We start from the raw sequence: 23142 nt of genomic DNA, 5'->3' as shown, positions 1-23142 counted from the left end.
CGGTGGTATCCTCAATTGTACTGCTTTTATACAATTAAAGTACCTGGGAAACCTGGTAAAAAGTACAAAAATGCTACACTACGGTACATTTAATGTACCTTGGAGAACAGCGACTCACGCACTACTTTTGTGAACCAGTTCTAATTGTGTATAGAAGTGTTGCAGTTTTTTATTCAAATTGCTGGTAAGAAACATATTAGTGTTGACCTGTATGACGATACACAATGACAAAATGATCTAAACTCATTCATGGCAGGAGATTTTTTTTTTTTTTTTTTGCATATTGACAGATTTGGTTGAGTTATTGTATGCTTGCTTTTAAAACCTTAAATCAACGAAAGCTGAAATATTTCTGGTATGTTCTTGACTAAGATGAAACTTAGTCCCCAACATGAGAAGCTGTTTTTATGTAATTTCCACCCCCCTCCCCCCCTCCTCCCCCTCCTCCCCCTCCCCAAAAAAGCCAACAAAAATCCAGTCCATGACATCATGATTGGAGGCTTGTTTAAAACTGATCGTTCTTCACTCCATGGCTTTGAAAGTCCATAGGGAGCATTGTCATTGTCTCTGTTGGTGTTTGAGAAGATTGTTGTTGTTTTTTTTTAGAGTAAGCCCAGCCCCCGCTTCTATGGCTTGTTTCCCAGACAAAACATTATGGGTTCCACTGGAAATGTGATAGCAAGGGGGAGGATGACCACACATGAGGCACTCAGCGTTATTTAAAAGGTGTGGTTCGCGTTTTACTAGTATGACGTAGAAAACCCCAAGCCACATTTCTGGGCAAGACATGACTTACAGTGCTTCACTTTTTCCAAATTGTGCTATTTTACAGCCTTATTCCAAAATGCAATAAATTAATTTTTGTCCCCAAAATACACCATAAGGCAGGGGTCACCAACGCGGTGCCCGCGGGCACCAGGTAGCCTGTAAGGACCAGATGAGTCGCCCGCTGGCCTGTTTTAAAAATAGCTCAAATAGCAGCACTTACCAGTGAGCTGCCTCTATTTTTTAAATTGTATTTAATTACTAGCTAGCTATTTTTAATTCTAAGAGAGACAAAACTTAAATAGAATTTGAAAATCCACGAAAATATTTTAAAGACTTGGTCTTCACTTGTTTAAATAAATTAATTTATTCTTTTACTTTGCTTCTTATAACTTTCAGAAAGACAATCTTAGAGAAAAAATACAACCTTAAAAATGATTTTAGGATTTTTAAACACATACCTTTTTACCTTTTAAATTCCTTCCTCTTCTTTCCTGACAATTTAAATCAATGTTCAAGTTTTTTTTATTGTAAAGAATAATGAATACATTTTAATTTAATTCTTCATTTTAGCTTCTGTTTTTTCGATGAAGAATATTTGTGAAATATTTTTTCAAACTTATTATGATTCAAATTCAAAAAAAATATTCTGGCAAATCTAGAAAAACTTTAGAATCAAATTTAAATCGTATTACAAAGTCTTTTGAATTTCTTTTAAAATTTTTGTTCTGGAAAATCTAGAAGAAATAATATGTCTTTGTTAGAAATATAGCTTGGTCCAATTTGTTATGAATTCTAACAAAATGCAGATTGGATTTTAACCTATTTAAAACATTTCATGAAAATTCTAAAATTAATCTTAATCAGGAAAAATTACTAACGATGTTCCAAAAATTCTTTCTTCAATTTTTTCAAAAAGATTCGAATGAGCTAGTTCTTCTCTTCTTTTTTTCGGTTGGATTTCAAATTTTAAAGAGTCGGAATTGAAGATAAACTATGTTTCAAAATTTAATTTTCATTTTTATCCTGTTTCTCCTCTTTTAAACCATTCAATTAAGTTTTTTTTTTTTCATCATTTATTCTCTACAAAAAACCTTCCGTAAAAGTGCGTATCAAACTGGTAGCCCTTCGCATTAATCAGTACCCCAGAAGTAGCTCTTGGTTTCGAAAAGGTTGGTGACCCCTGGCATAATGACAATGTGAAAGTTTTTTTTCCACATGTACATAATTTTTTTTTACAGAATTTGCTCAATACTTTCTTGTTGCACCTTTGAAAGCAATTACAGCCTCAAGTCTTTTTGAATACGATGCCACAAGCTTTGCACGCCTATCTTTCGTCAGTTTCACCAATTCTTCTTTGCAGCACCTCTCAAGCTCCATCAGGTTGGATGGGAATTGTTGGTTTTCATCCAGGATGTCTTTGTACATTGCTGCATTCATCTTAGTCCAGTCAGGGAGGTGACCAAGAACTTGATAGTCACTCTGTCAGCGCTGTATTCATCTTTCCATCTGATTGATTGATACTTTTATTAGTAGATTGCACAGTACAGTACATATTCCGTACAATTGACCACTAAATGGTAACACCCGAATAAGTTTTTCAACTTGTTTAAGTCGGGGTCCACGTTAATCAATTCATCCTATCTTGACTATTCTCCCAGTTCCTGCCGCTGAAAAACAACCCCAGAGTATTATGCTCCCACCACACCATGCGTCACTCTAGGGATGGTATTGGCCTGGTTTCCTCCAAACATGATGCCTGGCATTCACGCCACAGAGTTCAATCTTTGTCTCATCAGACCAGACAATTTTGTTGGTCTAAGAGTCTTTTAGATGCATTTTGGCAAAGTTTCCACCAAGAAATGGCTTCCGTTTGGCCACTCTACCATACAGGCCTGAGTGGTGGATTGCTGCAGAGATGGTTGTCCTTCTTGAAGGTTCTCCACAGAGGAATGCTCTCGCTCTGACAGAGTGACCATCGGGTTCTTGGTCACCTCCCTGACTAGAGTAAGATGAATGCTGTAATGTAGACACATCCTGAAGGAAAAACCACGCGTCCCATCAAGTCTGATAGTGCTTGAGAGGTGCTGCAAAGAGGAATGGGCGAAACTGCCCAAAAATAGGTGTACCAAGCTTATGGCATCGTATTCAAAAAGACTTGATGCTGTAATTTCTGCCAAAGGTGCATCAAGAAATTATCGAGCAAAGGCTGTCAATACTAATATACATGTGATTTTTTTTTATTTTTTGAATACATTTAAAAAAATAAAAAAATACATTGTTACTATTTGGTATTGTGTGTAGAAATTTGAGGGCAAAAATGAATTTATTCTATTTTGGAATAAGCCTGTAACATAACAATATGTGGAAAAAGTGAAGCCCTGTGAATACTTTCCAGATGCACTGCATTTAGAAAATAAAATGATGTGCAAGGAGTTTGGTGCTTGACCACAAATAAAGCAGATGTTTAAGTACAAAGCAGGTTTGTAAAATATTCAAAACAATGTCTTGAAATTGAATAAGATCAACAGCATTTTCCCTAGAAATGGGACGTAGTGTAAGCAACACAGGACGGATGATGGGTTTTCAACTTGGACAAATCACATTTACTCCGCGAAAAACACTTCAGGACTTGTTCGATACCCTCTCAAGGATGCACGGATACCAAAGTCTAAAAATTGTATTTACCGATGCATCGCTTTGTGTCTAATGGCTTCTTGCATTGTTTCTGTATTGCTTTCCAGTTCACTTCAAGTGGGAGTGTTGATCGAAAAAAAAAAAAAAAGATTCTGTTAAGCCTGAGAAACTGAGACGCTATAAATATGGATTTTATGGAGTTAAATACTACGCATATATTACCTTGGAGTACATGGAGATGCCAAAAATGTGATTGTGCTGCAAAATCAGCATCCCTTTCACTGTAAGGGAGATCCTGCAGGTGTTAAAATAAGACAAAAAAGGAGTAGTTCTGCGTGACTCCTCCTTTACTTTGTCGATGTTCTCGGCGAGCAGAACATTTCACCTGGGTCGGGCCGCTCCGCATATCCAAGGTCCAAGGTCCTTTTTGCCCGACGAGCCTTACGAGAGCTCAAAGCCGGTGTTCATACTGATGGCGTAGCGCAGCTTGTCTCGCAAGATGCTCTTCTTGCTGTAGTTAGGCAGCTTGAGTAGGTTGAAGCACGTAGAGGAAGTGGGAAGTCGGCCGCCAGGCTCCTTCTTGCGGATTGTGAAGAAGCCTCTGAGGACGCTACCCAGGGTGTCCCCCGTGTCCTGGCAACGGGGAAAACATAGTTTAAGAACCAAGCTAGGAAGTGAAATCACACGAAAAAGCCACACCTGGACTACAACTCTAAATAATAATGATGATGATCAATTAACAGTTCAATTACAGCCAGAACATGCTTTAAATATTGCAGTTTCACCACATCGCTGATTTTTTAAACCAGGAGTGCCCATTAAGTCGATCGCGAGCTACCGGTTGATCATGGAGTGTGTGTCAGCCAGCCAGGCATTACAAAAATAGACCTAAAAACTAGCAATCATCAATCTTCACCAAGACGACACTTTCGTCACTTGATTGACATTCGTGGCACCCGAGGGTCTTATGAAATGACTTTGGCTGCTGCGAACTCATTATTAAGAAAAAATAACCGACAGGAAGGCCAGAAACACTTTTTTTCAACAGACTGTCGCGAATACCTGCCGTCTAAACTCCAAATGACTGCACAGTTCCTATCTTCCCAATAAAAGTGCTGCTTCATCCTGCCTGCGCTAACAAAATAAGAGTCTCAGAAAGCTGGCGTGCACAAGCTAGCAAGCTACAGAGTTTGCCGCCAATGTATTTCTTGCAAAGTGTATAAAAAGGAGTATGGAAGATGGACAAATAAGATGCCAAAAACAAACCACTTTCATGTGGTATTTCTCCTCCAAATGCAGACGTTATCAGCACGACTGTCTGATTCCAATCAATGCTAGTCATCAGAATCAGGTAATACACCAACTTATATTCTTGTCTTCATGAAAGAAAGGACTCTATATGTGTTAAACATGCTTGTATTATCATTAAACACCTTTAACTTGTTAACAAAAACATATTTTTTCATAAATAAATGAATGAGGTAGATCCCCTCGACTTTGTCAATTGAAAAGTAGCTTGTCTGCAGAAAAAGTGTGGCTACCCACGTTTTACAGCATATTCTATAATATTTTTTATCTAAATTCAAGCAAAATGAATGAACTGAAAATATCAACCCTACAGTAGTATTAATCACCCTGTTCAGTATTTAGGCCACTGATTGGTCCAGCCTGAGGCAGCATTACTATATTGCATAGAAAGAGTGTAAAGGTCTGGATCAGAGATATTTTTTTATTTCCTTAAATTCGAGAAAATTAGACATTAAATGGTTGTTGAGTAAAATTTCACGAAGTATGTTGTGCTTTCTTAAAATATGTAAAGACGATTGATCTCCAGCTTGGCCCCGATTGAGACGCGGTTTAATTGTGGATGATTTATGAGCCTTTAGTATACTTTTGTCTATTGCTGCACCATGTTGGGGCCATTCCGAAGTCCAGTTGTCTGTGGCTTTATATCAATATTTGTCTGTACTTATTGGACTATATATATATATATACTGTGTGTATATATATATATATATATATATATATATATATATATATATATATATATATATATAATTTTGGGGGGCTGGGGAGAAAAAGAACATCTGATTTCTGTTGTATTGTTTTTCAGTTAACTGTGTCAAAAAATTTGAATAAAAACATGTTGTTTTTTTTAAAAGTGTAAAAGTGACTAACATGGTGTTATTTCATGTCTAGAGGTCTCTCATAATGTTGAAAATGTTACTTAAAGGGTAGAAAAAGTTTTTTATGCTCTAGCTATGAAAATATAAAATTTTTAATGAATAAATGATACTTTTTATAAATTCACTTATCGCAGTTACAATAGCAACAAACGAGGGATTACTGTACTTCTAGAAAAATACAAATCAATCAATCAATCAATCAATGTTTATTTATATGGCCCTAAATCACAAATGTCTCAAAGGACTGTACAAACCACTACGACTACATAAATATTACACCATCATTGCAACCTTTGGAAGTGAATTTTAAACCGCAATGTATAGTCGTAGAGTAAAGAGGTGTTCAAAAACTGGCTTGTTATTAGAGTTCTTTTTTTTTATCAAGGAAACAATCACTGGTAGCAATTATAATATAAGATGTGGATCGGAATAGTTTTAATTTCAACCAATATCCCTCTACTGGTGAGAATAATACAGAAATATTGACTTTAGTTGTATTTTTCTTGTATTTTTATTGTAATTTACATTTCTGGCTCCATAAATAGAGCCAGGCACCAATTAAATTGATTTCAATTGGCGACATTGATTTCAGATACTAGTGTTTTGAGTTAAGAGCTCTGTCACAGAACCAATTAAGCTTGTAAGTTGAGGTACTACGGTGCTTTAATTTATTTATGAGGAAAAACAATTGAATTGTAACATATCCTAAATCACAGCACATCAAACAGTATGTGAGGGTACTGTAGTTTTTGGAGCATGAAGCATCAGTCATACCTGATCATCTGACACTTCCACACAACGTATTGAAAAAGGTGGCTTGAGGTAGGCAAACCCTAGGAGAGGAGGTCTTGAGCAGCTGGTGACAAACTGTGAAATCGGATAAGTTAAAAGCATGCAAAAAATAAATACATTTTTTAAAAAGTTGGAAAAAGAGAAGAGCTTACTTTAAGGAACATTGCCCTCTCCTCAGCGGTAAAGTCACTGGACAGAATGTCCCACAGCCAGATGATGACACGATGGCTGCTGTGAAAACCTCCATAATAGACGGTGTGCTTCCTAAATGTACACACACAGCAAGACAACTTAAGTTCCACTATATACATACAAATAAACTAAAGCAAAGCCTATCATTCAAAACTTTCCGACATATATGTTGAGGATAGCGCTTTAAAAAATTATGGACAGAATAGCCGAGACACCTACTTAAGGTCGTCCAAGTCAATCTCAGCATTGTCTCCTGACACAAGACGCTGGACCTCGGGTGTAGAAAACATGTGCAGCCATTCTGGGTTGATGATACTACGAAAGCCCCTGATGAAAGCCGCAGTTTGCTCCTTAATCTGTGTGTGCATCCGGAAGTGAGCCATGAGATGGATGTAGCTGATCCTTCGGAGAGAAGGAATCAAACAAATGTCAACAAAACCAGTTTTTCACAATTTAAAAACTTGGATTAACATACTTGTTTTCATTGGTGACTGGCATGGTCTTTCCTCCGGGTATCAGCTCATGACAAACTAGCTGTATGGAAATGCACAGTCATTTATTACTGGGAAGGTGTTTAAAAACACAGTAATTGACCAATATTTTCTGACATAAATGGTTGTAAACAAAGGAGACGCTACTGGTGCTTAATTTCAGTGCTAATTGGATAGAGACTCATGCATCAAGAGCCCTATTCTCCCATTAGCTTATGTAGAAAAAAAAACTGCGTAATTCCGCAGATTCTGTCTGCGCAGTTTTTTGTCCCTTAACCTAAGTCTGTCATTGGGCGCCTTCCTCCAAGATGCACACTCTGTGTGGAGCAACCTTTGTATGTGGGCGTTTCCTTGTCATCTGGCCTTCCGCGTATTCTCCCACCCAGAAGTAGTCCTGGCTAGATTTACGCTCTGAACGAACTATTCCATTCCATTCCATCCCCAACCACAAAAAAGACTTACCCAAACAAAACAATATATCATAATATATATTGTTTGTATTATTTTATTACTGGTATATAATCTTGAATACAAAAATGTAAAATGAACATAGAAAAAATAAGATAAATACATGAAACGTTAAAAAAAAACAGTCTATTGAACACTAATTGCATAAATCCTGCATCACAGGATCTAATAACCATACTTGAAAACCCCATGTAAAAGCTTACAAACAAAAAAATACTCTTTTGAGCATAACACAAGATTCTTGTAGTAAGCTATTTTGTATTTTATTTATGACTTTTGTTTTGAATCATCATAGCAATATCTGAACAGTTTCCGTTATGATAACACCAGTTTTGTACATATAAAAAGAGAGATACATAACATAATATGGATTAAGAACTCATACTGTCGCAGATTGTTCAACTTGTGTTTTTCACCATTTCCAACTGGCATAAACATTTTGGTTCACCGATTTTCCGCCTTGAAGGGTACACTTATTTCCGCCTTGAGTTCGTTATAAAACCTGGACGGAAATGTGCCGGCCCGTGGGTGAGATGGGCAAAAGTGGTAGCAACCAGCAAAATTTTGGAAATGGAGGAATATAATTGGTCCGTTTTAGCAATACAAGTCAGCAAATTGTCGCCTTTACCTTGGAGCAAATGAACCTCTGTATAAAAACAGCTATTAATGGAAATGAGCGGCGGCATAATCTACAAAAATTGCGAATTTTATTTTGAACTTTTTATTGTGTGCGCGCCCTGGGCAGCCACCCATATTACCCATAGCAAAAACCAGCCACACTCCCATCAACTTAAGTACTTTTATTTTTATGCGCCCAGGAGGCTCGTATAAGTTCAGCACCCCGAGAAAGGGTATACATTAAATTGCACTTTTCAAATTTGTCAAAACGTTCCTTAAAACTTATCTTATTGCGTTAATAAAAGTTTTATAACAGAGACTGTTTGACCTTGGAATAAATGACTCCTCTCCCTGTTATTTCCTGTGGGAGTAATTGAACCCAGGAACGGATTGTGTTTGGCCTGAGAGATTATAATGTATTTCCAAGTCTGTGTTTCCCTTCTTACCTGACCCATAACATCTTCATCATAAGATAAAGTGAGTCCCAGATCCCCTACGTCTCCATCATAGCGCTGTAAAACATACATACAAATATAAACAATACAGCAGAGACAAATAAAAAGAACATGGAAGGTGGTTTATCAACCTTAATGGAGGTGAGATTCTTGTAAAACTCAGAGTCCAGCGAGGGTAACTCATCAATGGAGCTATAAAAAGTGCTGTGGTGGTGACCCAATACTTGACTGAGGAAGAAGGAGGCAAAAGGGACGTCCACCACAATACCCTAAACACACAAGATCCCAATGTCGTACAATCTTTTAAAGTGAGCGCAAATCCACAGGAGCATTCTGTAATTTTGACATAACGTACCTCATATATGGCTTTCCCCAACATCTTCCCAACAAATTCAAAGAGCTGCAGATGATTCTCATGGATGTAGGAAGTAGGCGAAGGATACAGCCTTTCATTTCCACTTGTGGTCTAAAGAGGATGAGAAAAAAGGAATTATTACAAAAATACTGTAAATAGTGAGACGGTTTGAAAGAAATAACATATGTGTTACCTTGAAGAGGTTAAGAGCAGGGTTAAAAACTTTCTTAATGATCTCTTCTAGAAATTCTTTAAAGACACCGTCCTGATCGATACCAGCTTCATCCACTCCCAGGTCGTTGACAAACTTCACTCGAATGACGCCTTTTATTGAATTTACAGGTAAGCGGCGGAGCTGATCGTATCCATCCTAAAAGAAACAGGACATAAGCGTTATTGGGAACCGCACATACAGTGCTTCCCAAACATTAATTTGTTTGTAAATATGTATGTATGTATGTGGGTGTATATATATATATATATATATATATATATATATATATATATATATATATATATATATATATACATACACACATACATATATTTATATATATATATATATATATATATATATATATAGAAATACCCCCGCCCTGAACGCCCCTATATCCCTAATCTGATGTACTATCATTTATTTAGGTGCAAATATCCCAGAATAACATTACAAAACATCTCTGACAAAGCGTAATTGTGATGTAAGACATTTTTATTTTTTCCATGTCAGGGTTTCCCCTAAATTGCCAAAATACCTGTGGCGGTGGGGGCGTGGTTAGGGCCGTGGTCGATATGACATCATCGCTTGATTTGCTATGATGCATATATTCTTTGAAAACGGATGTGAATATACATTTAAAACCAATCTGTTATTATTAAGTATATTATTAACATGTGTATTTCTCTTACTCTTTTCGTTCAATTTTTGCAGCTTATTGTACAATTTACGTTGTTGAGATTATTTATTTATTTTTTTGCAATTTCTCTATCATTTTAGTCACTTTTTCTGTAATAAAAAAGGTCTAACAACAAATCTAGCATCAATTTTTGGTGATATTGGTGACTGTACTCGTGTTTAGAGACTGTTTAGATTTTGTCGCGCCATGTTCAAGACAAAAAGCACACTTGTTACACGTTGCTGGCAGCCATTCTCTCATTAAAAACCGCCAGTGTCATCTTAAATTGTGAAGATCGCTGTCCGCGGGTCTATCTCGAATATATTAAAGTATGTCCACAGCGCGGACACGCTGCCTTCGCTCCAGACGACCCTGTGCGTATGGCTGGTGTTAATGTGTTATGGTGGTCATTTTTCTCATGTTAAGTAAGTAAGTGTAAGGGGACGGCGTGGCGCAGTGGAAGAGTGGCCGTGCGCAACCCGAGGGTCCCTGGTTCAAATCCCACCTAGTACCAACTTCGTCACGTCCGTTGTGTCCTGAGCAAGACACTTCACCCTTGCTCCTGATGGGTGCTGGTTGGCGCCTTGCATGGCAGCTCCCTCCATCAGTGTGTGAATGTGTGTGTGAATGGGTAAATGTGGAAGTAGTGTCAAAGCGCTTTGAGTACCTTGAAGGTAGAAAAGCGCTATAGAAGTACAACCCATTTATCATTTAAGTGTTATTTACAAAGCGCTTTTTCACAGATAAAATCACAAAGCGCTGTACAAAACATAGGTGAAGTAAAACAACAATTCAATTAAAACAACAGGGACAACACGGTCTTTGAACATACCATGTTGGCAGAGAATGAACAAGTGTTGTGTGTCTGGGAGTGAAACAAGCAAACAGACGTCTGTTCAGTGAGGAACTATTTGCTGGAACTGGGCCTGATGTTAGCATAGAATTGGTCATAAAAGCTAAAAAGAGCGTCAGACTTTGTTTCTTTTCTTCTGGACGCTACAATACATTATATTACTTTATTTTGTCAGGTGTTGCGGCTACTATGAAGCCCGTACATTAAGGAAAACCCCTTAACGTAGTTAAACCGGATTTATAGTGTAGCGTTTTTATTTTGGAGCCAGAAAAATGTGTGATTGGTTTGAGAAAGTATATTGACATGTTTTGATGACGGATCAACTGTTTGCAATAAGTGTCCTCTAGACATCCTACCGACCGTATTTCATTTCTGTTGAGCTTTTATGTCATCTCACTTACTAAATCAGTCACAGTAACAATCAAAATGTTATGTTATCACTCCACTTTAACCGCAATCTGAACACGGAATTGATCACCACCCACCTCTAGTACGACGCGCACAGCAGGCATTTGCTGCAGGGATGTCGCCTCTTTTCACAGCAAAAAAATAGTCCTTTCTTGTCAGGAGAACAAATTGCTATGGCTTTCAACCTGATATTTCCATAATGTGCTCTTTTTTTTTATCCATTTCTGCTTGTTTGTGGCTCATCAGTAGCAAGTGAACTGCAGCCAAATCCCCCCCGCTAAAGCACTGTAGGAGTGTCAAAAAGTAGCGCATTTTCTACCGCTTGCCCCTAATATTAGTTATTAATAATATACTAATAGTATAGCAATTACCGATAGTTATATAAACTAAATCAGTGGTCCCCAACCATCAATTGGTACCGGGCCGCAGAATAATTTTTTCTTGGTTTTAATTTTTTTCTAATAATTAATTTTTTTCTTTTTCTTTTTAATATATATATTTTTTATTAAATCAACATAAAAAACACAAGATACACTAACAATTAGTGCACCAACCCAAAAAAAACTCCCTTTTTCATTACAAATATGTGCATTTATCTATGCATGAAACTTTAAAAATTCAAAATATTTACTTATGTTAAGTATTTGTTTCAATATAACAACTTGACAAGTATATTTGGTTTTGACTTTGTCTAAATTCACTTTCCAGAAAAAATTACACAATGCATATCATACATTTGTATTCAGCCAAAATATAACGGGATATGAGTTTTGGTCCATATCGCCGAGCCTCCATTCATTAGCCTTTTTAAAAAAAAATGGATGCATTATAGCCAATTATGCAAATTATTGGATGTCATTAACACCGCCCCCCACACTTCTAGCCTCACCCCCGCCGCCAGAATTATATTGCCAAACTGTGGGAAACACTGACCTATTTTCACCTTCATCTATAAGACTTTTGTGTTCATACCTCTAACATGCGTGAGCGACGAATGGTAATATGAGTGACATGCGGCGAAGCGGAGCTCGTTTCGACCAACCCAAGGCTCTCTTTCTCTTTCGTGACAATGTTCCTAAACAGCAGCACCCTCTGAAATGACAAGAAGTGGAAAGTGAGGGAATAGAAACAGGAATAGCACAAAAGAAGCCTTGACATTTGCAACAGGACCAAACCGATCACCTTCCAAAATAGCAAACACCTGTAAATGTCAATTTTTTTTATCATTAAGATTTGTCTTTTGTTCCCTCCTTCTGGGATTAGTTGTTCTTTCGTATTTGTATGTTAGTTATTAGACATATGCAAGTCTTAGCAGAGGTAAGTGCTCTTGTGAGTTTAATTCTAATTTATGTAAAACCATCTAACCAAACTTTGAAAAGGGGACAAGAAAGAACAAAGTAATTGAAGTTTGGTGCAGATCCAGTAAAAATATATCTTTCCCACTTGTGTTTTTAAGATATATCTATTTATCTTCAAACAATGCATCCTGATGACCAAATTCAGGCAGCAGTCTTGAGCCAAATTCCAAATCGAATTGAGAATGTCTCCCAAATTCCAGTTAAATTTTATAAATTTGAATTGAGGTTGCAAACAGCAAGTAGAATTGTGATCCAAATTTGATAGGATGGACAAAGAATTTGAATTCTATACAATTCTAATTGACCATTTAGATATTTTTCAAAATCAGGCTTTACAATATACAGTGGTACCTCAACTTAAGAGTACCCCAACTCTACAGTGTTTCGAGATAAGCGCTGTCGTTCGACTAATTGTTATGCTTGAAGTTGCAAGAAAAAATTTAGATTGCAAGCATCCACACCATTAGTTGGTGTAGCAAAAGTCACAATGAACCCTGTAAGATCCGCCAAAACATCTAGTCTGACTCTCTAAAATTAGGTTATCCCTATAGATCAACATAACTTTGTTTTTCCAAGCCTCCAAAGGAAGAAGTGAGTGTGAAGGACACCTCTGAGAAGCAGTGGTGGATGATATTCATTGAATTAAAGAACAAAATCATTAAAAAGATGACCAAGCGTGTAGTAATTTGAGCGTATCACTGCTACTCTGCACCATACTAAGGCAAAATGAGTCTAACGCTAACCAAGAATGTTAAAATAATATCTGAACAGCGAACATTATGCAAACGCAGCTGATGTGTTTGACGGCAAAGCAGCTGGAAGTAGATAACGTATAAATCCGCTCACCAAGGTAAATGCTGTACATGAGTACTACATTACTTCATTAAAAAATACTGTATTTGTTGGGAGTTCATTCTATTTTATTGTTTTTGTACAATATGTTTTTATTTAACAGTGTGTTTTTTCCTTTTAAAAAACATTTTAAAATTGTCATGTTTTGGGGGTTGTGGGTCAACCACCAATTAAACTAAACTTCAATTCATTTCAATGAGGAGATGTTGATTTGAGATACAAGTCCTTTGAGTTAAGAGCTCCGTCACAGAATCGAATAAGCTCATTAGTTGAAGTATTACTGTATTTCATATGACTTGTTTATATATTTAATTAAAAAATGCTTTCTATAAATCTTATTTACACATTGTATTTCAATTACAGCAAAAATTTTATATCGACAATGACAATCTTGCTTTTACCATGAATTGATCAATCAATTGCTAGCGTGCTAAATGTTAGCATGTTAGCTAGCAAGATAGCATCAAGTAGCGAAACCCATAATCTGTTGGTTTATACCTACAAAATTATTTTGGAAATCAATGGTTAGGATTATGAATTTGTCTTGACCTTACAAGATCTGGGTGAAACGCAAATTTATTTCAATATATTTAGAAAGGTGGTACACTACATTTTATAGAAACACAGCTAATAAATACTTCATAAATACTAATAACTCACATTTTTATGAGGAATAACGTGCGGAATGTATTGTAGTAGCAGCTGGGCTCTCTTCTTGCCTTTTTCAAGCTCTTGAAACAACAAGCTGGGTTTTAAGTCCCTGAATGCAACAGATGGAAGATAAGCAAAAGATTAGCATTTCAAAATTAATCCCTGATATGTTTCAGACGAAGAGAGATATTCTCTTGTTTGTATTCACTTGCGTAACCAGTGGTCATCTGGGGTAAATCTTCGCCTGCAGTCACGTTCATAAAGCACCATCAACCAACCGTGAACACTGTGGAATAGTTCCAGTTTCTCCCCCTTTGCGTTCTCTGTTTGACACACAAGAGAGAAAGTTTTGCTCATTTGTGTGGGAGGCCAGCAACTGCTGTAAAATAACATTAAGAAAGATAAAAGTCAAATATTTAGTTTGAAACATTTAACTTTATGAAGTTGTAGTTTTACAGTATTACAGCTCTACCAAAATGTTCTATAGATGTTTTTTAAAATGGAGCAATGTTTTATTTTGTTTCATACCTTCCCTTTCATGTACATGTGTGTTTACTGTATATAAGTATATGTTTACATGTATACATGATTGCATAATCATTGTGCAATAAAAAAATATATTTTAAAGAAACGATTATAATGGTATTTTTGTTAGCCTGTTAATGGGGTAATTCATTTTATATTAGCATTTATCTAGCGACATAAGACCGCTTTCGTATTTTACGCTTCACAATGCGTCACACATTTTCCATGGGAGACAGGTCTGGACTGCAGGCGGGCCAGGGAAGTACCCGCACTCTTTTACTACAAAGCCACGCTGTTGTAACATGTGGCTTGGCATTGTTTTGCTAAAATAAGCAGGGGCGTCCATGATAACGTTGCTTGGATGACAACAATGTTGCTCCAAAACCTGTATGGACCATTCAGCATTAATGGTGCCTTCACAAATGTGTAAGTTACCCATGCCTTGGACACTAATACACCCCCATACCATCACAGATGCTGGCTTTTGAACTTTGCGCCTATAACAATCCGAATGGTTATTTTCCTCTTTGTTCCGGAGGACACCACGTCCACAGTTTCTAAATATAATTTGAAATGTGGACTCGTCAGACCACAGAACACTTTTCCACTTTGCATCAGTCCATCTAGATGATCTCTGGCCCAGAGAAGCCGGCGGCGTTCCTTGGTGTTGTTGATAAATGGGTTTTGCTTTGCATAACAGAGTTTTAACTTGCACTTACAGATGTAGCGACCAACTGTAGTTACTGACAGTGGTTTTATGAAATGTTACTGAGCCCATGTGGTGATATCCTTTACACACTGATGTCGGTTTTTGATGCAGTACCATCTGAGGGATCAAAGGTCCGTAATATCAACGCTTACGTGCAGTGATTTCTCCAGATTTTCTGAACCGTTTGATGATTTTACGGACCGTAGATGGTAAAATCCCTAAATTCCTCGCAATAGCTTGTTGAGAAATGTTGTTCTAAAACTGTTCGACAATTTGCTAAAAATTGGTGACCCTCGCCCCATCCTTGTTTGTGAATTGCTTAGCATTTCATGGAAGCTGTTTTTATACCCAATCGTGGCACCCACCTGTTCCCAATTAGCCTACACACCTGTGGGATGTTCCAAATAAGTGTTTGATGAGCATTTCTCAACTTTATCTGTATTTATTGCCACCTTTCCCAACTTCTTTGTCACGTGTTGCTGGCATCAAATTCTAAAGTTAATGATTATTTGCAACAACAAAAAAAGTTAATCAGTTTGAACATCAAATATGTTGTCTTTTGTCTGAATATGGGTTGAAAAAAATTTGCAAATCAATGTATTCCGTTTATATTTACATCTAACACAATTTCCTAACTCATATGGAAACAGGGTTTGTATTCTTGAATCAAATTGATTTTCGCAAGAAGTTGTTTAGTATAAAAATTACAACAAAACATTTTTAAAACAGATTACAGGTTACAAATGTTATTCTTGGCTCCTGACATATGACTTTCACATGCAGCGAGTAAGCCACTAAACTAAAAAACTTATTTTTAAAGAACTGAGTCGTAAAACACCCCATTGTTTTAATATTTTAAAAAATGGTTTTCTTTTTTTTATCCATCCATCCATCCATCCATCCATCCATCATCTTCCGCTTATCCGAGGTCGGGTCGCGGGGGCAGCAGCCTAAGCAGGGAAGCCCAGACTTCCCTATCTCCAGCCACTTCGTCTAGCTCTTCCCGGGGGATCCCGAGGCGTTCCCAGGCCAGCCGGGAGACATAGTCTTCCCAACGTGTCCTGGGTCTTCCCCGTGGCCTCCTACCAGCTGGACGTGCCCTAAACACATCCCTAGGGAGGCGTTCGGGTGGCATCCTGACCAGATGCCCGAACCACCTCATCTGACTCCTCTCGATGTGAAGGAGCAGCGGCTTTACTTTGAGTTCCTCCTGGATGGCAGAGCTTCTCACCCTATCTCTAAGGGAGAGCCCCGCCACCCGGCGGAGGAAACTCATTTTATCCATTTTTTTTTATTATGAATCAGAATAAATTGCGATTTGGATAAGTATCAAATTTGTTTTTATTTTCAGCACCCAAAATAATCAATGCACAATAAAAATATATATTTTTTAAAGATTGTGATGCAAATGTTATTAGCATTGAGCAAACAGCATAAGAGCCACAAACATTTATTCTGTATGTTTGTATTACTTTTTTACAGTTTATTCCATACTTTGACAATTTAACATGATTCCTACTTATAGGTGGATTTCATGTGTGGATAATGTACTTTCTTTACAACATATTTGTTGTAATGTAATCAGTTTGTGGAGGTGTAACTATCTTTTTTATCGTCATGACATCGTTTTAACTAAACATGTAACTAACAATCTAAAGAAGGACCGCTCACCTAGGATACCATCCCAAATCATTTTGTACACAAATGTGTTCAGAAAAGAGGAGATAGTGAGGAGCTCCTCTATCTTGAAGGAGGTCTGTTCTTCATAAACTTCAATATCATCCAGGATTCTAAAACACAGCAACATGTAAACATTTGCAATGTACAACAATTGAATAAAGGAAATTATAATAAATAATACGTGATGAGGTGCCGTGAACAGTCGCAGAACAGCATGAGCATAGCCAGGAGTTGCTTGGACTCTTCAGTGTCGTTGTTAAGACATTCCATGAAGAGTTTGAGGCCTCCCTGAGGACCAAGCTCGCAGATAAAGGCCCACAACTTGGGCAGTAGATCATCAAGGTGCGTCAGACCTGCAGGCAGGAAACACGACATGATGACTGTCCTTTCTGTAGTCGTCCACAAACATCTTAGCGTAATGTTTACAGTTCCAGTGCACTCACCAGTGAGTATCTGCAGGCGTATTTGTGTCAAAGTGGACAGAGCAGTCTGGTAGAGCACACAGATGCTGCACACTTTCTGTACTTCAGCAGAATCCACTCGCTTTCCACCTACTGGCTTCAAGATGTTTCGCACAGAAGCGGACTTCTGAAACGCTCGCTTGAAGAGGCCTGTAAAGTAGAGTGCACTAATTACTTTCAACGAGGGATTCTCCAATATTGATGATTTACAAAGCCTAAACTACTGTGTAAATGCTCAACTTTGCGCGACACGCTGTAAATATTGCAACAAATTGTAACACATAGTTAACACAGTTGCGAGAGTGTAAGTCAATAAGCTTAGCGCCGTCATCTCAGCTGTGTGGAGAATTTATGAGAGTTTCTCAATTGGCGATAGCAATATTGGATATTTCAACATCAAATATTTGATTTCTGATGCATTTGCAAAAGCGTTACGGTACGGACAATACGTGGTAATGGTGACTGACTTTTTACCATTATCTGGTCCCAAGCCATCAGAGGGTTTGTTCTGAACTGGGTAAGAAGCTACCTAACCAACAGGAAACACTACGTAATGCTAGGCATACACACACGTCTACAGCTCTAACTATATCTTGCTGCATACCCCAGGGATCAATACTGATACCAGAATTGTTAAATCGCTATACAAACAACATTTTTAAAGTTAGTTGGATTTGCAGACAATACGACCCAGCATGCCCTCCATGGCATGCACTGCATTTACAGTGCATTAGGAAATATCCCCAGCGCTTCAACTTTTCCACATTTTGTTGTGTTACAGCCTTTTCCAAAATAGAATAAATACATTTTTGTGCTCAAAATTCTACAGACACATATCATATAATATTTTTTTTTTTAGAAGTGCAAATCTATTAAAAATAAAAAACAAGAAAATCACAACTACTTAAGCCTTTGCTCTATACATTGTTATGAATGTTTGGCAGCAATTACAGCCTCAAGTCTTTTTGAATACGATGCCACAAGCTTGGCACATCTATCTTTAGGCAGTTTTGCCCATTCCTCTTTGCAGCACCTCTCAAGCCCTATCAGGTAGGATGGGAAGTGTTGGTTTTCATCCAGGATGTCTCTGCACATTGCTGCATTCATCATAGTCTAGTCAGGGATGGTCACTCTGTCAGAGCTAGAGCATTCCTCTGTGGAGAGAAGAAATCTTCCAAAAGGACAACCATCTCTGCAGAAATCCTTCAATCAGGCCTGTATGGTATAGTAGCCAAACGGAAGCCAATTCTTAGTAACAAAGTTTTCCAAAATGCACTTGAAAGACTCTCAGATTATCCATCCATCTATTTCTACCACGTGTCACTCTCTGGGTCACCAAGGAGTAGGAGCCTATCCCAGCTGCACTCAGGCAGAAAGCAGGGTGCACACTGGACAAGTCACCACAGACCATGACAAAACAAAATGATTTTGTCTGATGAGACAGAGCAAACATTTTGACGAGAATGCCAGGCATTATGTTTGGAGGAAACCAGGCACCGCTCAACACCAGGCCAAAACCATCCCTACAGTGAAGCATGGTGGTGGCAGCATCATGCTATGGAGATGTTTTTCAGCGGCAGGAATTCGGAGCTAGTCAGGATGGAGGGAAAGATGAATGAAGCATGGTACACACACATCCTACCGTATATTTGCAAATATGTACAGATATGACAAATAAAGGTCTTACAGTTGTGATCCAAATTATTCAACCTCCACACAATTTTGGTGTTTTAGCAAGTTGGACATTTATTCCGTATTTTGTTTATAGTCATATCAAATAAAGATGTGTCAAATAGACAAATGCAACTTAAATTGTAACACTGTATTTTACAAAATACCAAAAAAGGACATTTTTCTTAATATCTCATTGACAAAGTTATTCAACCCCCTAGTTACATGCATCTTTAGTACTTACTAAAACACCCTTTGGCAGTAATTACATCCTTCAAACGTGATACATAACCGGACACAAGCTTCTTGCAATGATCTACAGGTATTTTAGCCCATTCCTCTTGGGCAAAGCCCTCCAGTTCATTCATATTCTTGGGCTTGCGTGCTGCAACTGCCTTCTTCAAGTCCCACCACTGGTTTTCTATAGGATTTAGGTCTGGCGACTGTGAAGGCCACTCCAGAGTCTTCCAGCCCTTCTTCTGCAACCACTCTGATGTTGAGTTGGAGGTATACTTGGGTTCGTTGTCCTGTTGGAAGGTCCAACGTCTCCCAAGCCTCAGCTTCGTCACTGACTTCATGACATTTGCAGCTAATATATCCTGGTAGGAAATAAAATTCATAATGCCTTGAACGCGCTGGAGATTCCTGGTACCTGAGGCAGAAAAAAAGCCCCAGAGCATGATTGACCCCCCACCATGCTTAACAGTAGGCAAGGTGTTCTTCTCTTTGTAAGCTTCATTTTTTCTCCTCCAGATATAACGTTGATTCATAGGCCCAAAAAGTTCCAGTTTTGTCTCATCACTCCATAGAACCGTTTCCCAAAACCTTTGGGGTTTGTCCAGATGATTTTTGGCATACTGGAGTCTTTTTCTTGTGCCTGGTAGTCAGAAGTGGGGTGCGCCTGGGAGTTCCGGCATGGAGGCCTTCATCTCGTAGTGCGCTCCTTATTGTCTGGGACGAAACCTGCGTTCCCCCCTCTGCAATGTCCTGTTGTAGTTACTCAGCTGTTACCCGGGGGTTTTTCACCACTGTACGCACACAGCATCCTCTTTCTACCACGCCCAGGTAGTGGTTCCACTGTGCCTTTAGCTTTACACTTGCGAATTATGCTCCCAACTGTGTCTCTTCGAATGTGTAATGTCTTTGCTATTTTCTTATATCCATATCCTTTCTTATGAAGAGAAATTACCTTCTCTCTTGACTTCTTTGACCACTCCCTGGACTTCACCATGTTGCAAATACACCATTGACCATCACAAGAAGCTGAGCGTCACAGTCTTTTTCAATCAGTTTAATTGTTGTTAGTTATGGTTCTAATCACATCTACAGGTGTTTTCAACACCTAATTGAAAAGACCTTATTCAAATTCTGTTCTTAAGAGTTATGATCTTCAAGGGGTTGAATAATTTTGTCAATGAGATATTAAGAGAAATGACACTGTTTGGTATGTTACAAAATATAATGTTGTAATTCAAGTTGCATTTGTTTATTTAATACATCTTTATTTGATATGACTATAAACAAAAAACGGAATAAATGTCCAACTTGCTAAAACACCAAAATTGTGTGGGGGTTGAATAATTTTGATCACAACTGTAGGATGAAAACCAACGCTTCACATGCAATTTGAGAGAGCTTGAGAGGTGCTGCAAAAAGGAATGCAAAAACTGACCAAAGATAGGTGTGCCAAGCTTGTGGCATCATATTCAAAAAGACTTGAGGTTGTAATTGCTGCCAACGATGCATCAACACAGTATTGAACAAAGGCAGTGAATACTTGTGTATATGTGCTTTTTTTGTTTTTTAATGTGTAATACATTTGCTCAATGTAAAAAATAACAAAAAACGTTCACATCGTCAATATGGGGTATTGTCTGTAGAATTTTGAGGGCAAAAATTTTTTTATTCCATTTTGGAATAAGGCTGTAACATAACATTTGGAAAAAGTGAAGCGCTGTGAACATTTTCCAGATGCACTGTACATTTATTTCCCTGCGTACCTTCAAAAACTGTAGAATTTGTTCACTTGTATTTGAATCGTGCTGCTGTCTGCTGCTTAAAACTATTAAAAGCTATGTATGTATCAGACATGAAAAAGTAGAATCGTACCACTGCCACCAATAAATAGCATTCACTGTACGTACGATTGAGATTTTAATTTAGCACCTACTTTTAACTGGCAGGTTGTTTTGTGAAGTGCTTGGTTGCGGGGGCAAAAGAGTGGTCTCCTGACTCTCCAACTTCTTAGAGAGAACGTCGCTGAAAAGAGTCCGAATGACAGGAACGCCCCACAGATACTGCAGCTGCTTGGTGACCAGTGGCATTGATTCGTTCAGACTACAACAACAAGGGGAAAGCAAACAAGTAAACAGACATGTTCATGTAGTTTAAAAGAAAGTCAGAAACATACTGGCTACAACATTAATAAGTACACCAGCATTAATGCATGAGCTGAATTTAAAAATTCTTGACAAATATAATAAAGATTTTGTAATTGACATGTTACATGTAAAATTGCCTACGTTTTATAGCCAACCTACTTAGATGTAACATCTGAATTTATTTTGTTACATTAACAGGAAAATCTCTCAGAATTATACGGTGCAGTTTTACATCACTAAGTCCATGAAGAATTTGGGTTATAATTTTAAGAAATAAATGAATCAGTTTGCATTTTTCCAAATTATTTTAAATAAAATATGGTCCAAAACTTAGGAATGTAGACCTGTACTCAACAGTAACATTTTTGGTACTTTTGTGTTAATAAATGTTACTTGTTTAATATTAAAGCCCATGTTTTTAGTTCCCATCTAACACTGAACTGTGCTGTCCAGCTGTAATCTTATTTTCTTACATTCTGTGTCACATTTGCGAGTACTGTACTGAATTATATAGAAGACTTTGCATGCAGTTGCAATTACAAATCGTTAAATGACAACAGTGTATAGGCTACAGTGGGCTGCGGTAGCCAAGAAGTAGTCTTTTTTGTTGTAACGTGCATCTTAGCTGTAATTTTAATTACCTGTACCAAAGTTTAAGGTTTTGAAATCAGCATGTACAATCGCTAATGTTAATCGTTAGCATGTCTATTGAAAATCCAATGTAAATTAACATCGAGCTTGTACATTTTGAAAGGTGGAGCCTTAGTGTACCTTTGAGTGCCTTTTTCTTGCTTTGTTGACGTGGAAAGATGTAACACTACCTAGGGGCAGTCCTGCTGAGTGCTAGACTGCTTGTTTCTGGTGCCTGGCAGGTGCAAAGGCTGCAACCATACATGACGTCACGGGAAACAAAAGGTATTGAAATACGGCACCGTGAATCTGTACTAGGTAGTATTGACGAACTTTGGAACGGTTGGAACTAATAAAAAGGTACTGAATTCAGTACCCATCCCTATTCACAATAGTTAATATTATGACCAATATTGCACTTTAAATGTACCTAAATATTACTTGCACAGGATTTGTTTTATGACGCTATGAATGTCTATGAAGTTATATACCTGAAACAGATAAATTCTTTTTCCAATATTATTACATGGTAAATCAATTTAAAGGACTTCCAAGAGCCCACACTACTTATATTTACCACTACTTATACATTTGTCAATGTAATGTCTGTAGCATCTCTATTACTCACCCATAGTCTACAGTTTGGGAGAACCAGCCCAGGACAGGGTGCCAGTGGGTGAGGTTGGACTTCTTCTGGGAGACATATCTCTGGCAGTAGGACAGCATGTCAGTTAGGTCCTTCACAAAGTGATTTGCCTCCTCCTCTATGACTCGCTCATTAAGAAAGCCCAAGTGAATCAAGTTACCTTCGTTAACACAGAGGGAAATAAATTGCATCATTGTGTGACCTGTGAACGATTCCAGCAGAATGTTGTGGATCAAATACTGTACCAAGTAAGCAGAGTGTGTGGCTTCCCTCTAAACACACACAAATATCAGAACACTGCTCCTCACGGCTGAGAAACAGGATGAACTTCCTTAAAAGGTTGTGAGTCTGGATTGATGCTATACACTGTCACGAGAAAGATGGCATCATAAAATCTCTATCATTAAGTTGTATGTTACTTATGATATTTACAGCTGGCTTTGTACCTCTGGAGTGAGCACACAC

At 37.8% G+C, this 23142-nt stretch overlaps 1 protein-coding gene across 2 annotated transcripts in view; it reads right to left on the bottom strand.

The window, feature by feature from the left end:
* Positions 1–526: 526 nt before the first annotated feature.
* ube3b (ubiquitin protein ligase E3B) overlaps positions 527–23142 on the bottom strand; it is a 27690-nt gene continuing 5074 nt past the window's right edge. For both annotated transcript variants that reach the window (XM_061906506.1, XM_061906505.1), the window contains exons 9-27: positions 23124–23142; positions 22923–23043; positions 22660–22837; positions 21191–21357; positions 17332–17499; positions 17070–17241; positions 16880–16998; positions 14183–14297; positions 13984–14083; positions 12086–12205; positions 9153–9329; positions 8960–9070; positions 8736–8873; positions 8596–8661; positions 7048–7106; positions 6792–6974; positions 6533–6644; positions 6363–6455; positions 527–4035 (exon numbers count right to left, since the gene is read on the bottom strand). The exon at positions 23124–23142 is cut by the window's right edge and continues 87 nt beyond it. In XM_061906506.1, coding sequence (XP_061762490.1) covers positions 3844–4035; positions 6363–6455; positions 6533–6644; positions 6792–6974; positions 7048–7106; positions 8596–8661; positions 8736–8873; positions 8960–9070; positions 9153–9329; positions 12086–12205; positions 13984–14083; positions 14183–14297; positions 16880–16998; positions 17070–17241; positions 17332–17499; positions 21191–21357; positions 22660–22837; positions 22923–23043; positions 23124–23142 — 2410 coding nt within the window. In that variant the 3' untranslated portion in view covers positions 527–3843. The remainder of the gene's footprint in view (positions 4036–6362; positions 6456–6532; positions 6645–6791; positions 6975–7047; positions 7107–8595; positions 8662–8735; positions 8874–8959; positions 9071–9152; positions 9330–12085; positions 12206–13983; positions 14084–14182; positions 14298–16879; positions 16999–17069; positions 17242–17331; positions 17500–21190; positions 21358–22659; positions 22838–22922; positions 23044–23123) is intronic.

The sequence above is a fragment of the Nerophis ophidion genome, linkage group LG07, assembly GCF_033978795.1.
Source record: "Nerophis ophidion isolate RoL-2023_Sa linkage group LG07, RoL_Noph_v1.0, whole genome shotgun sequence".
NCBI lineage: Eukaryota > Metazoa > Chordata > Actinopteri > Syngnathiformes > Syngnathidae > Nerophis > Nerophis ophidion.
Note: the sequence above shows the minus strand (reverse complement) of the source record. Positions and strands in the feature narration are given on the sequence as shown.